We start from the raw sequence: 13,207 nt of genomic DNA, 5'->3' as shown, positions 1-13,207 counted from the left end.
ACCAATGTGGAACACACTGATTGCACTAGGCTGGTTGCCCGAGGGATCTGTCTTGTGTCCGCCTCCCCAGAGCTGAGAGCACAAGTGCACTGCCATCCCACTTCCAGCCTTTCTTTTTACATGGGTGCTGTGGATTGAATTCAGGTCCTCATGCTTGCTTGAGGCAAGCACTTCCTGTTTTGAGCTATCTTTCTCTTTCCCTACTATTCCATTTCTATGAGGACAGGACCAAAGCTAGGCCCCTACTGTCCTCCTTCCACCCTCAGGCCACCTCCCCCCAGGGCCCCACCTCAAGCTTGAGGTGTTCAGAGCATTGTGTTATCTAGTTATCTGTTTATTGCTCTGTTTGTGCATAGATTCCATTAAGGACACTTGGAAACATGTAATTAAAAAGGAGCATTCTGATGTCCTGGAAAGGAATTCCATTAGCAGAACACAGGAAGGCACCAACATTGGAAGGTGGCCAATAGCTCCACCTAGTGGGGAAATATAAGTACATGCCTAAGAACCCTTTTCACATGAATTTTCCTAGTTTCGTTTTCTCTTGGGAGTGTTGGAAAAAAAAAATGACTTCATTTTGATTTTGACTTTACTTCCCTCTTGTCAGTTGTCTTATGCGTTGATTCTTTTCAGTGAGATAGACACGTCTTTGTGGACAATACAATTCATATTGTTTGTTGGGGGGGGTGATACAGACTTTAGTCTGTGTAAAAAAACAATTTTAACTAAATTTGATAGATAGAAGAGGTTTAGAAATCTCAAGCTAAGTTTAACGAGAAGCCACTGCTAAAGCAATAACTAGTATCTTAGAACAGCACTTGGGAAACCTTGTCTACAAAGCAGGAGCTACTTACAGAGACCCTGTCTCAGAACAAATCTCAACAAATATAGGCTGTAGTTACAAGCTAATATTGAGTGATCTGTAAAATAAGCTTCCTTCTGTCAGACAGTTACATTTAATAGAATTTGTTTGGAGTCCTTTTTTATGTAAACCAGTGAATTACCATTTCAAGGAAAGCATATAATTTTACACTTAAAATTACAAGAAACAAATAGAAAGATATGTTAGGGACAGTCTTTAAAGTTTCAAGTTAATTCTTTCTTAGAATTTAATTGTTTGAGATTTTATTCATACAGAATTTGTAGAATTGCAGTTTAGGAATTAAGCTGTGTTTCTTTGTTTTTTTATAGTGACAACATCTTTAAAATTCCTTAGACTTAGATCATAGAATTGGAAAGTCATTGAACACATTATTGTAAGTATCCTTATTTACCAGTTAAGTGATCATAACTTCAGCAATATTTTATGTATTTTTAAGAATTTTATATATAAACATTACTACGTTGGTTTTTTTCTGGAAAAAAAAAGTTTTTTTTAATGGTGTTTGGGTGTTTTCCCTACACGTATGTCTTTGTACCATGTATTTGCTTGGTGCCTCTGGAGTCTAGAAGGAGTAGGATCTTCCTGGACTAGACTTACAGATAGTTGTGACCCTCTGTGTGGGTGCTGGGAATCAAACCCAGATCCTCTGCAGGAATACGTGCTCTTAACTGCTGAGTCATCCCTCCAGCCCTCATTTTGAAATGAGGATGAATAGAGCAAAATTAGTTATGATCAATGCCAAGTTAAGATGTCAATGATTGGCCATACTGTAATAGAATTGCCAAGCTTTTTAAGTAGTGACTGTTTATAACTTAAATAAATTCCTCTTATACAAACTATTACCCTACTCTGCTTTAAAAATTATGTACAAATATAACCCCTAATTGTTATAAAACTTCATTGATTAGAGTTCTGGAAATTATTGGCCTATGCAGTCTCTGGAGGGCAGTTTGCATTCGGATGCACATATGCCGTGGCACAAGTGTGGAGGTCAGAGGGCAACTCTGTGGAGTTGGCTCTCTTCTTCCAGTTAGTTAGAGTCAGGGCCCCTCCTATGTGATCTTGGCTAGCCTGGAACTTACATATTATGGTGATCTTCCTGCCTCTGTCTCCCACATGTTGGGACTGTAGGCCAAATTCATGTTGGAGGATGTACAATAGCAAAGATGACTCTAATTCTGTCAGTAAAGAACATGGAAGAGTGAAGAAAAAGAATTGTTACCCAGGAGACATAAAATATACTAGCCAAGGAGAATTTGCAGGTTTAAAGCCAACCAGGGCAGCTTTACTGAGAGAAACCCTGTCTCAAAAGCTCTTAAAAACACATTGTTGTAGTTCATGGCAAAATGTACTTTGCATGTGGGAGACTCTGGGTTCTAGTACCAGCGTGACCACCAAAGGAAAAGTAATTCTATTTCAGGGTCGTTGATTTTTTTTTTAATTTTACTGGCGTAGTATGTGTGTACATTTGAAAATGCTGCTTAGTGTTACAGGATCTACCAGATGGCTTTAAGTTTCTGACACTCAAAGAAAACTGTAAGATAATAAGTTTGTTTTTAAAGTTAGTAAATGTGTTAACTAGTTATAGCAGTAATACACTTCTTACTTAACATGTTAGATTGTTCATTTTATGTTTGAACTTTATTTTGAAATACTTACAAGTCTACTTGTAATATAAGAAATCTTAGAATTTATTGAATTTGCCAGTGGTAACATCTGGCAAAATTATAGGACATTGTCACAACCAGAACATTAATGTTACATGGTCAACATACAGTGTATTTCTTTTTAAAAATATCTGTCATGTTGCTGTTCTGTAGCTGCTATGCTTTCTAAGTCCCTCAAAATGTGCTAGTTTTGCTTCCTAGCCCTTGGTAAGGCCTTTAAGAGGTGGGGCCTAGGGAGAGGTCTTTGAGTCATTTTGAGGATGGACAGGAGATTATACCCTCTCAGAGGCTTCCTTTCTCTTTCCCTTCTTAGCCATAAAGTGCCTCTGTTCCTTCATGTGTTCCTGACATGCTTCTGTGTAGCTGTACTCCATAGGCCTAGTTGGCTGTAGCACCAATGCTAGCCAGTCATACCTTCAAAACGGTGAGCCAAAGATGTTTGAGTTCTTAAGTTATCTCAGGACTTTTGTTTGTTTGTTTGTTTGTTTGTTTTCCTTTTAGTGGTAAGAGAAAGCTGACTAACAAAACCAACATACTTGCAATTCTTTTGTTCCCATTCTCTCTTTTTAAAATTATTTTTAATTTTATGTTCATAGGTGTTACTTGCATGTATGTGTATCTGTGTAAGGGTGTCAGATTCTCTGGAGCTGAAGTTACAGACAGTGGTGAGCTGCCATGTTGGTGCTGAGTATTCCCTGGGTCCTCTGGAAGAGCAACCAGTGCTCTTAACTGTTGAGCCATCTCTCCAGGCCCTCTTTCCATTCTCTATCTTTGGTAATTACTATCTAGTCATTAGGTCTAGTTCTGTAACATATCATTCCAGGGATTTTATGTAAATAGAGTTATGGAGAAAGTAATAATTATTATTGGTATTTTTTCACTTATTGTAATTCTCTTAGAAATTTATCCAGGGTTTGTATATCAATCTTGCTCATTTTGGTATGGATTTACCACAGTTTGTTTGTTTGTCTTTTTTGAGACAGGGTTTCTCTGTGTAGCCCTGGCTGTCCTAGAACTAGCTTTGTAGACCAGGCTGGCCTCAGACTCACAGAAATCTGCCGGCCTCTGCCTCCTGAGTGCTAGGATTAAAAGACATGTTGGCTACCACAGTTTTTAAAGTCAGACATCTGTTAAAGGACATCTGTATGGCTCTTTTTGAATATTGTATAATATCTTGGTATGAAGTTTTGAACATGCCTTGTTTGTTATGTAGAAACACCCAGGATGACAATCTTAAAGTATATGGTGGTTACATGTTTAGTTTTACTAGAAACAGTCTTCTGTTTTATTTGTAACAGTTACATTTTTATCAGCTCCGTATTAATGATCCAGTTTTGTCATATTTGTGTGCATTTGGCAGTATTCGTCTTTTAAATAGCCATTCTATTAGGTATGTTATGTAGTGGCATCTTAATGTGACTTTAATAGCTAATGAATATCTTTTTGTGTACTGATGCCATCTCTACATATTCTTCAATGGATGCTTTGTGCCCTCTCTCCCCTATATACACAGTTTTTTTCACCAGATCTTGCTGTTTAGTACTGGCTAGTCTAGGACTTGCTATATAGATCTACCTAATTTCATTATGACATCTGGTCTCTTGAAGATTTTTTCTCTTTGACATGTGGCTTATTCAGAATTTTATTATTTCTGTTCTTCATGAATGGAGGAGATCTTCCTGTTACATGTATGTCTTAGTTTGGTGGTGTTTTTACTAGAAATAAATGCTTAAAGCTTAGATGGTTTACAGATGCTTATTTAACTCTTAGTTTTAGAAGCTAAAAGAAAATTCTAGATTTATGCAGCTCCAATTTTTTTTTTTAACTTAGGATTCCCATTGGCTATAATTACATGACATATGGTAGAAGTGTGTACTAGAGGAACACAAGGTAAGCTGTGAAAGCAAGAGGATATATGTACCAGGGCTACTTGCTTTAGAAGACTTCATGGACGCTCATTAAGAACACATTAGAACTGTCTATAGCAGTCTCTTCCAAGGGCTGCACATCTGACATAATTACCTTCTAGGCTCTAATACTTAAGGGTCTATTATTATCTTTTAGTAGTTTCATATTATATAGAGTAAGTCTCTTTGGCCCCTTAAAACCCAATATACTTTGCCACACACTTTTTGCTACTGATTTCTAGTTTGATTCTGTTGTCTATTCACGCTGTGATTCAGTTCATTCAGATTTGTTGAGTTTTGTTGTGGCTAAGGCTATGGCTGGTTTATCTTTCTATCTGTTCCCTGGCACTTGTTAAAGCATGTGTATTCTGATACTTGGGGGCAGAGGATTCTAAATGCTGATTTATTGTTTCCTCTTGGTTGAACATGTTGTTTAGGTCTTTGCCTGCCTGCCTGATAAGTAAATGTTGGGTTAGATTTCGGTCTCACAATAGCCTCTGGAGGATTGGAGATACAGATTTCCTTCTTGGATTTTGCTGTAGACAAGACCATGAATTACTTCTTGTGGTGTTGACTTGGGTAAAACTTGGGTAAAGTAATTATTATCTGAAACTTTTCTCTGTAGCCTGTGTGCCCCTACTTTGATTGATATGGAAAATACAAGCTGTTAGTTGTTAGTAGCTCACTTTTCAGGTTTTGGTTTTGTTTTGTTTTAACTAAAGATTGGACCCAGGGATTTTGCAAGACAAATATTCTACCATTGTGCTATGTCCTTAATGCTTCCCGCTTCTCAGCTTTCTCAATGTCTGTTTATTATTGGTAGATATTAGAGTCTCTAGGGCATCTGCTGATGTTTTCAGATTCTTGAGTCGCAGAAAAAGGAATTTGGCCAGCACATTTAGATGGATGAAGAAACAGAGACAGGTTATTAAGAAATCACTTCTTGGAAGTAACTAGGAGTCTGGAGAATAGACTCTTGAGTGGTGCTAGTGTTTGGCAGGTTGAACAATTTGTATGCATATACCTATTCTACATGTTTCTTAAGTGGTGGGAAGAGGGGTTCCATTCTCTCTGCAAATCGGCTTCTTTAATTTGCTGTTTTAAATGTCCAACTTTCTCCCATATTCTACTGACACAATATTCAGGAATTTCACTTGTACTTAGCAAAAGGACAACTCCCTAGAAAAAAGTTCCGTCTGTTTAGAAATCTGGGACTATTTATTTCCCCAAAGGACAGTTAATCTAATGCCAGTTATTTCATTAACTAACGTATTCTAACATGATTTGTAGCACTACTCCTCATACAAAATCCTTACATGTTTGAATGTTTTCATATAATAAAAGTTACTTAACTGACTTGCCTGGTTAAGCTCTTCCATTTCTGTAAATGAAGCATATAAACTGATACCTTTGGGACAGTTATGTTCCCACGAATTAAATCTGCCTACTGAAAGAAAGTTTCTCCCAAGAATATGTATTGTTAAACTTTATTTATTATATAAACAAATAGTGCTAAAGAACTTTATTTTGTGAAAACTAAAGTGATTGCTTTAGATTTATCAAAGAAAGTCACTAAAAATCACTTGCTTTTGAATTAGTTGTTCTGTGTGAAACCTTTAAATATTTGGGGGGAGAAGGAATAGGAATATAAACAGAAATCACTTTAATATTTAGGTCACCAGTAGTATGAAGTATTCTGCTTTTTAAAAAACTTTTTATTGATTCTTTGTGAGTTTCATATCATGCATCCCGTTCCACTCATCTTCCTGTCCTTCATATCCACCCTTTCAACCTCCCCTACAAAATAAAACAAAGCAAACAACAAAAATAAGGCATAGAAAACATCTCATCAGGGAAGCTATAGTATGTCACAGTATGTGCCACAGTATATCCTTCTGTCCACATACATTCACTTGCAAATGTTCATTTCTTTAAGTTATTGATTCGAGGTTTCTGGCTTCATTGACACCATTGGGATGAGCTACCCTACAGCTTTGGGATAGCAGGACTGGCCTTTTCTTGCGTCTCAACCATTCACAGATCTGTGTTTTGGAGTGGGCCAACTCAGAGCCCTGGATCTGGGCTTGGGTGGTAGATGAGCTCTACTGCTGGCTCTCCCTTCTCTGCACCACTAGGATGAGCACTCCAACACTGCTTCAGCCAGCCCACCCAGTTCCACCATCTGCAGGAGGCAGGTTCAGCTCTCCTCCTCTCATGCCAGTGGGGCCTGGCTCACCTGCACCTTGACCTCCACAGCTAGCTCCACGCTCTGGGCCCACTCTTTTCAAGTGCTACAACCTCTAAGGGGCTGGGCCAACTCTACCACTCTCAGACCCTAGGGGCTGGCTCACCCATGCCTTTACTAAAGCATCAGAGCCAGCTCCACTGTATTGCCCAGGCGAGGTGTAGGTCATGCTCCCCTGAGTGCTGCAGGTGATGAGGGGCAAGGAGCGGGGGCAGGGTAAGGGACGGGGAAAGGCATCACCCCCTTTCTCATACTACCTCACAGCGGAAGAGTGTAAGGGCTAGCTCTCCTGAGTTCTCACCCTCAGGCTGGCTCACCTGCATCCCTATCCCCTCCCACCACCACAACTCGGGTCAGCTCTGTTCTGTCTAGGTGAGGTGCAGGGCAAGCTCTTCCAAGCTCCTGATCCTGGGGGAAGCTTTCCTGACTGCCAGAAGTGGTATGGGGCAGGGCCATCATCACCTTTGTGCCTGTCCCACTCCATGGCAGACGAGCAGCAGGGTCAGCTGTCCTACACTCACACTCTCAGGGCCGGCTCACTCAGCACCCACACTCAACCAACCCACCTCCCCAAATCCCTCCATCTTCCCCCGTTCCAGCCATCCCCCTTTGCCACCAGGACCAGCTCTACTGTGCTACCTAGGCAAGGCGTAGGGCCCACTGTCCCATGCGCTGCCATCAGTGAGAGATGTCCTGACCAGGGACATTGCCATGTTCTCTAGTGGTGATATGAGCCATAGACATTGGCACTAACCCTTGCTGCTGCATAGCCACAGGTTTAGACATGGCACTCAGCGTGGCTCTCAGTGGTAGCTTGGACTGGGACATCACCATAGATAGCCCCAGGTGGCGGGGCTGGCCACTTATTACAGGCTACTTGTCTCCACCCTTGAGTCTTCAGTTCCAGCTCTCTTCATAATACTCAAGCTGCTCCATTCTCTTTCTCTCCATCTGACCACCACATACTCTCACATTGTGGTGGCTCCCACTGCAGGGTGGCCACGTGGCTGGCAGGCCCCTGGGCAACATCCTCCACCCATTCTGCATGGCATCGTGGCAAGCAGGTGTCTATGGCCCACCTATGCTATGTGCTGGAAGGCAGGTTTGTGGTTGGCATGGCGGTCGACAGGTCTCTTTTCCTCCTCACATGCTGTGTTGCCTGGATTTGTTTTGATTTTTATGAGCCCAAAGCATAAAACAGCTTTAGCCACCAAGCCAGGCATCAAGCTAGAATAAACAAAGTGCTGCCATCTGCTCTGTCCCTGACTGATAGAAGAACACCACCACCAAGGTGTCTCAGTCCATTGCCAGGGTTAGAAATAATCTACTTTTTAAAAGCCTAAAGTAGAACTCAGTTGTACATTGGGAACAAAGAGTTCTAAACTGTATATGACTGTATGTTTATTATATTGGTTTGTATGTTTCTGTTCCAGTATTATATTGACCTAAATTACTTCAGCATTTTTAAGTACATTGTAATAACTTTACCTGTAGTGTAACCCTCTAATTGAAAATAACAGTGGATGACCTAAATTACCCGAGACTGAACAGTCTCTCCATTATTAACTCAAAGACCTGTAAGTTCAGAGGGTTGCTTTTGCGGTGTGTTTTGTTTGTTTGTTTGTGTGTGTGTGTGTGTTTGTTTTTTTAATCAGTTCTGGCTGTTTCCCAAGCAACTGTCTTTCTGTCAGTTTCATCCTCCAGCTAATAAAATGGCGACAGTTGTTCCCATCTTATATCAGGTTTGCCTGTGGGGGGAATCCCGATACAATTTCTTATTGTTTCTCAAGAGCCATTTACCTTTTTCTGAAGGCTCTTTTCATTTTACTTAATTGGCCTTAAAAGTTCAACGTGTTATTCTTATACCCAGTGTGGGGCTTTGGTTAATCCAGTTATTTGAAGCTAAAGTTAGTCTCCCAAGTTGCATTTCTAAAAATAACAATAGGTTCTAATAGAAAGGTAATCCGAGTACTCTCCTCAAAGGAGACATTAAATTCTGGAGCATACATACAGTTTGTAAGTATATGATTATCTTTTCAAAATATTCATTACTAATTTTACATACATGCTTTTCTAGAAAAAAATTTCAAAACAATTGTCAAATATCAAAGTAAATTTCACTGTTTGTATAGATTAGTTGTGGGGTGGCAGGGCCATAAGGGAGGAATCACAGCTCTTTAGGTATCTTTGAAAATTATCTCTTGCTTCTAGTTTTCCAGTGTTTGAGAAAGCTGGTTGCTCATTGTAATTTCTGTCTATCTCTGTCTCTGTGTTTGTATGGCAGAGGTTGACAACCAGGTGTTTTTATTAATAGCGTGCTAGCTTAATTTTGAGAAAAGTTTTTTTGTTCTTGTTTTGTTTTTTTACTGAACCTAGAGTTCTCTGATTCAGCTAGATGGGCTGGCAGCAAGTACAGGGCTACATCCTGGGACTTAACCTCTACTCAAAACTGGGCTTGCAGTTGTGTGCTGCTAAATGCCTTTAATAGGTTCTGGGGTATCAAACTAAAATCCTCTTGTTTGTATAGCAGGTACATTACCATTTAGCCATCTCCTCAGCCTTTATTGTAACTTAATTTTGCATCATATGACAGTAATTATTTTTGTATTGAAGTAATTTAGGACAGACAAGTTGCAATAATATAATAGTTGTTTGTTTGTTTTTCCTCCCCCTAGTTTCTCTGCTCATTTTTGTTTTTCTCAGGATGGTTATTGAGCCCTTGGGGCCTTATGCATGCTGGGCAAGCATGCTGCCACTGATCCACTACATCCGTAGCTCATCAGTGTTTCTTATGTACTATGTTGTTGTTGGGTTTTTTTTTTTTTGTTGTTGTTGTTGTTTTTGCACACTATTGTTGTTGACTTTAGTGATTCTCCTACAAAGCATGCTGAAGTCTTTATTAAAGCTAAAGACACTAGAATACTTGCTTCATTGTTGAGAAAATAGATTTGCTAATCAATACCCAAAACAAAAGGCTGAATTTATTTGCTTGCTTCATGAGCCATATCTGCTTTAATGAAATAATCTCTCAAGAAAGCAGAAAGAGGTTGAGTCTAAACTAAATTTCAGGAGTGAGTTTGCTTGTATTTTTTTTTTCTCTTAAAATAATGTATATAAGCTGGGCAGTGATGGTGCATACCTTTAATCCTAGCAAATGGGAGGTAGAGGCAGGTAGATTTCGGAGTTCAAGGCCAGCCTGGCCTACAGTGTGAGTTCCAGGACAGTCAAGGCTATGCAGGGAAGCCCTGTATTGAAAAAACAAAAGTAAATAAAATAACATGTGAACAAATATAATTTCTTCTTGACTTCAGTAGAATTTGGTATTGACATGGAAAGATTTCTTAATAACTAATTCAATTATATTTTGTTATTTTTCATATAATTTCATTACTTTAGGATTTATTTGTAAAGTTGTTTGTGTTATTATTCATACATATGTATTAAGATTCATACATGAAAGTTTTAAATATTTTTTAGATTAGAAAGTAATAGGCTTCATTATTCCATTTTCTTTTTTAAGTTTCTTTATTGTATATGTGTGAGGAGGAAGAGAGGGGTTGTACTGAAACCAATCTGGGTCCTCTGGCAAAGCAGGAAGTACTTTTAACCACTGAGCCATTGCTTCTGCCCTTATTTCATTTTTTTTTTTTCACACACATGTATCAGTATACTGAGTTTTAATCAAAGAGCAACACAAAAGATGTGAGACACTTGAGACACAGAGCCTAGGTTAGCCTTAAATGCTGAAATTACAGGCTAACACTTTCTTTCAGCCTGTATTGATAATTTTTATATGTTCCATTTATCTTCTTTTATTTAGGATTAACACTTTATGTACATTATGTCACACTTACTGATAAAATGTCAGTTATTCTGTAACCTCGATAATGCTTTTGTCTCTTTGATTTATTATTAAGATAAGTGTGTTAAAAGTTATCCTTTATAATAATTTGTTACTTTCTCCTGTAGTTGTACTAATACATTTTAATTTTGTACTTTCTAACTATATGGGAAGGAAAAAATGTTCAGAAAGCATCTGTATTATTTAATATTTACAAGCTTCATTTTATTTACATTAAGAAGGACTTTCAATCATTTGTGTAGTGAATTTTGTTGCTAATTGCGGTTTTAAATGTAAAGTTAGTTTATATAACACTAAATAGAAACTTTTTTAAAAATTAGTATTTGCCTGGTATATAGTTTTCATATATCACTTTTTTCTCTTTATAGTATTGGAAACTGAACTCAGGGCTGTGTGTAAAGTAGGCACGCACTCTGCTGCTGAACTGTATACAGTCCCACCCATCTCATCTCCTCTGTATTGTGTATTGGTTTTGTAAGTAAGGGTCTTACTCTGTAGCTTAGTCTGGCTTCAAACTTAGTGTGTAGCCAAGGCTGGCCTCAAATTTAGGGAGGTCCTCTTGCTTCTGCCTGTTGAGTATTGGGATTACAGGTATGATTCATAATACCTGGCCTCTTAAATGTTTAAGCATATCTTTTTGGAAAAGCATAGAAACATGCTTTTCCATGTTCCATGAATGTTGTTACTTCAGCAACATTTTCTGTGTGTTACAGTACCAAAGCTGCTGAAAGATGGCTGAAGAAGTGGTGGTGGTAGCTAAATTTGATTATGCGGCCCAGCAAGAGCAAGAGCTGGATATCAAGAAGAATGAGAGATTATGGCTTCTGGATGACTCTAAATCCTGGTGGCGAGTTCGAAATTCCATGAATAAAACAGGTTTTGTCCCTTCTAACTATGTGGAAAGAAAAAACAGTGCTCGGAAAGCATCTATTGTTAAAAACCTGAAGGACACCTTAGGTAAGTTGTTTCCTGTTGAAGGAAAAACACCATCATCTTAAGTGGATTCTGGAGCTTGGTTCTTTGAACTTAATCCTTATGGCAGTATGGAGAGTTGACCTGAAAAGACCAGAACTGTTGGTTTAGCTAAACTATGTAAGTTGAGTTCCTAACAGCTGTTTAAGAAGCTAATGAGGACTCCCTGTTCAGATGTAGCCCGTAGGCAGCTCAATCTCCGTGTGGATTCTTGAGTAATGGGAGCAGGGGCTGTGTCTCTGTCATAAACTCGGTTGCCTGCTCTTTGATCACTTCCCCCTGGCGATATGGCCTTGCCAGGACACAGAAGAGGATCCAGGCAGTCCTGATGAGACTTGATAAGCTAGGGTCAGATGGCAGGGTAGGAGGATTCCCTGTTTTAGTGGACTAGGGGAAGGGGATATGGGGGAAGAGGGAGGAAGGGTGGAACTGGGAGGAGATGAGGAAGAGAGCCACAATCGGGATATAAAATGAATAAATTATAAAAAATAAAAATTAAATAAAAATTTAAAAGAAGCTGATGAGATTGTGTTAGCAGTTTCTAGGCCCTCATCCAAATGGTGTTAATGAGCAGACTAACTTTGACCTTCTGGCAACAGCTCCTGGAGTTGTAAATACCTAATGGAGTTTGATTTACAAAAATTTGCCTCTAATTGAGCCAGGGAAAAGAGTGTGAGATGCGGAATTGGTTCCTTGGCATAGTGGTAATTTATTTTACATGGCACGTTACTGAACTTTTTTGACATGCAGTGAACCTCAATTCAAAAAGCAAGTCATTTATTTTATTTTCTCTGAAAAGAGTTTACACCATTAAATCATTGCTTTATATTTGCATCTCTAGGACTGGTCACTTTCCTATTTGTTGTCATCTCCTTTCTTTTGCTATATGTCTTCAGTTTTAATTTTGCTGGCCTTTATTAGACCCAGAGATAGGGGGAACTTACTTCACCTGGGCCTTGGGTAAACTGAAGGAAGGAAGTATGTACGGTGAAGACTGACCTCCCCTTTCTTAATTTAACTTTTCTTAATGGACAGGAAGGAATTGGGAGGGACAGAAATTTAATTTTGGTGTTCAAGGAGATGTGCTATAGCTTAATAGTTCTTTGCTTCTTTTCAAAAAAGGGAAGGGGGTGTTTTCTTGCAGACAGTTGGGGATTAAATGTATCATGACTGACATTAAATTTTTTCAAATAAATTTTTTAATTTATTACAATTTATTCACTTTGTATCTCAGCTGTAGCCCCCACCTTCGTCCCCTCCCAATCCTCCCTCTCTCCCTCATCTCCTCCCATGCCCCTTCTCCAGTCTACTGATAGTGGAGGTCCTCCTCTCCTTCCATCTGACCCTAGCCTATCAGGTCTCATCAGGACTGTCTTTCATAGTCTTCCTCTGTGGTCTGGTAAGGCTGCTTTCCCCTCCCCCAGGGGAAGGTGATCAAAGAGCCAGGCACTGATTCATGTCAGAGACAGTCCCTCTTCCCCTTATTAGGGAGCCCATTTGGAGACTGAGCTGCCATGGGCTACATCTGTGCCGAGGTTCTCGGTTATCTCCATGCATGGTCCTTAGTTAGAGTATCAGTATCAGAGAAGACCCCTGGGCCCAGATTTTTTGGTTCTGTTGGTCTCCTTGTGGAGCTCCAGACCCTTCTAGGTCTTTCTATCTCCCACTTCT

At 39.3% G+C, this 13,207-nt stretch overlaps 1 protein-coding gene and 1 non-coding gene across 2 annotated transcripts in view; one reads left to right on the top strand and one right to left on the bottom strand.

The window, feature by feature from the left end:
• Nck1 (NCK adaptor protein 1) overlaps window positions 1–13,207 on the top strand; it is a 57,124-nt gene that overhangs the window by 25,201 nt on the left and 18,716 nt on the right. The window contains exon 2 of the mRNA XM_055629749.1: window positions 11,278–11,521. Coding sequence (XP_055485724.1) covers window positions 11,296–11,521 — 226 coding nt within the window. The 5' untranslated portion in view covers window positions 11,278–11,295. The remainder of the gene's footprint in view (window positions 1–11,277; window positions 11,522–13,207) is intronic.
• LOC129693222 (small nucleolar RNA SNORA48) lies at window positions 7,880–8,018 on the bottom strand. The gene has a single exon (XR_008722845.1). It is a non-coding gene; the product is annotated as a small nucleolar RNA SNORA48 (small nucleolar RNA).

The sequence above is a fragment of the Psammomys obesus genome, unplaced genomic scaffold (assembly GCF_907164565.1).
Source record: "Psammomys obesus unplaced genomic scaffold, mPsaObe1.curated_primary_1811, whole genome shotgun sequence".
NCBI lineage: Eukaryota > Metazoa > Chordata > Mammalia > Rodentia > Muridae > Psammomys > Psammomys obesus.
The sequence above is the reverse complement of the archived record's forward strand: the minus strand, read 5'-3'. Positions and strand labels throughout refer to the sequence as shown.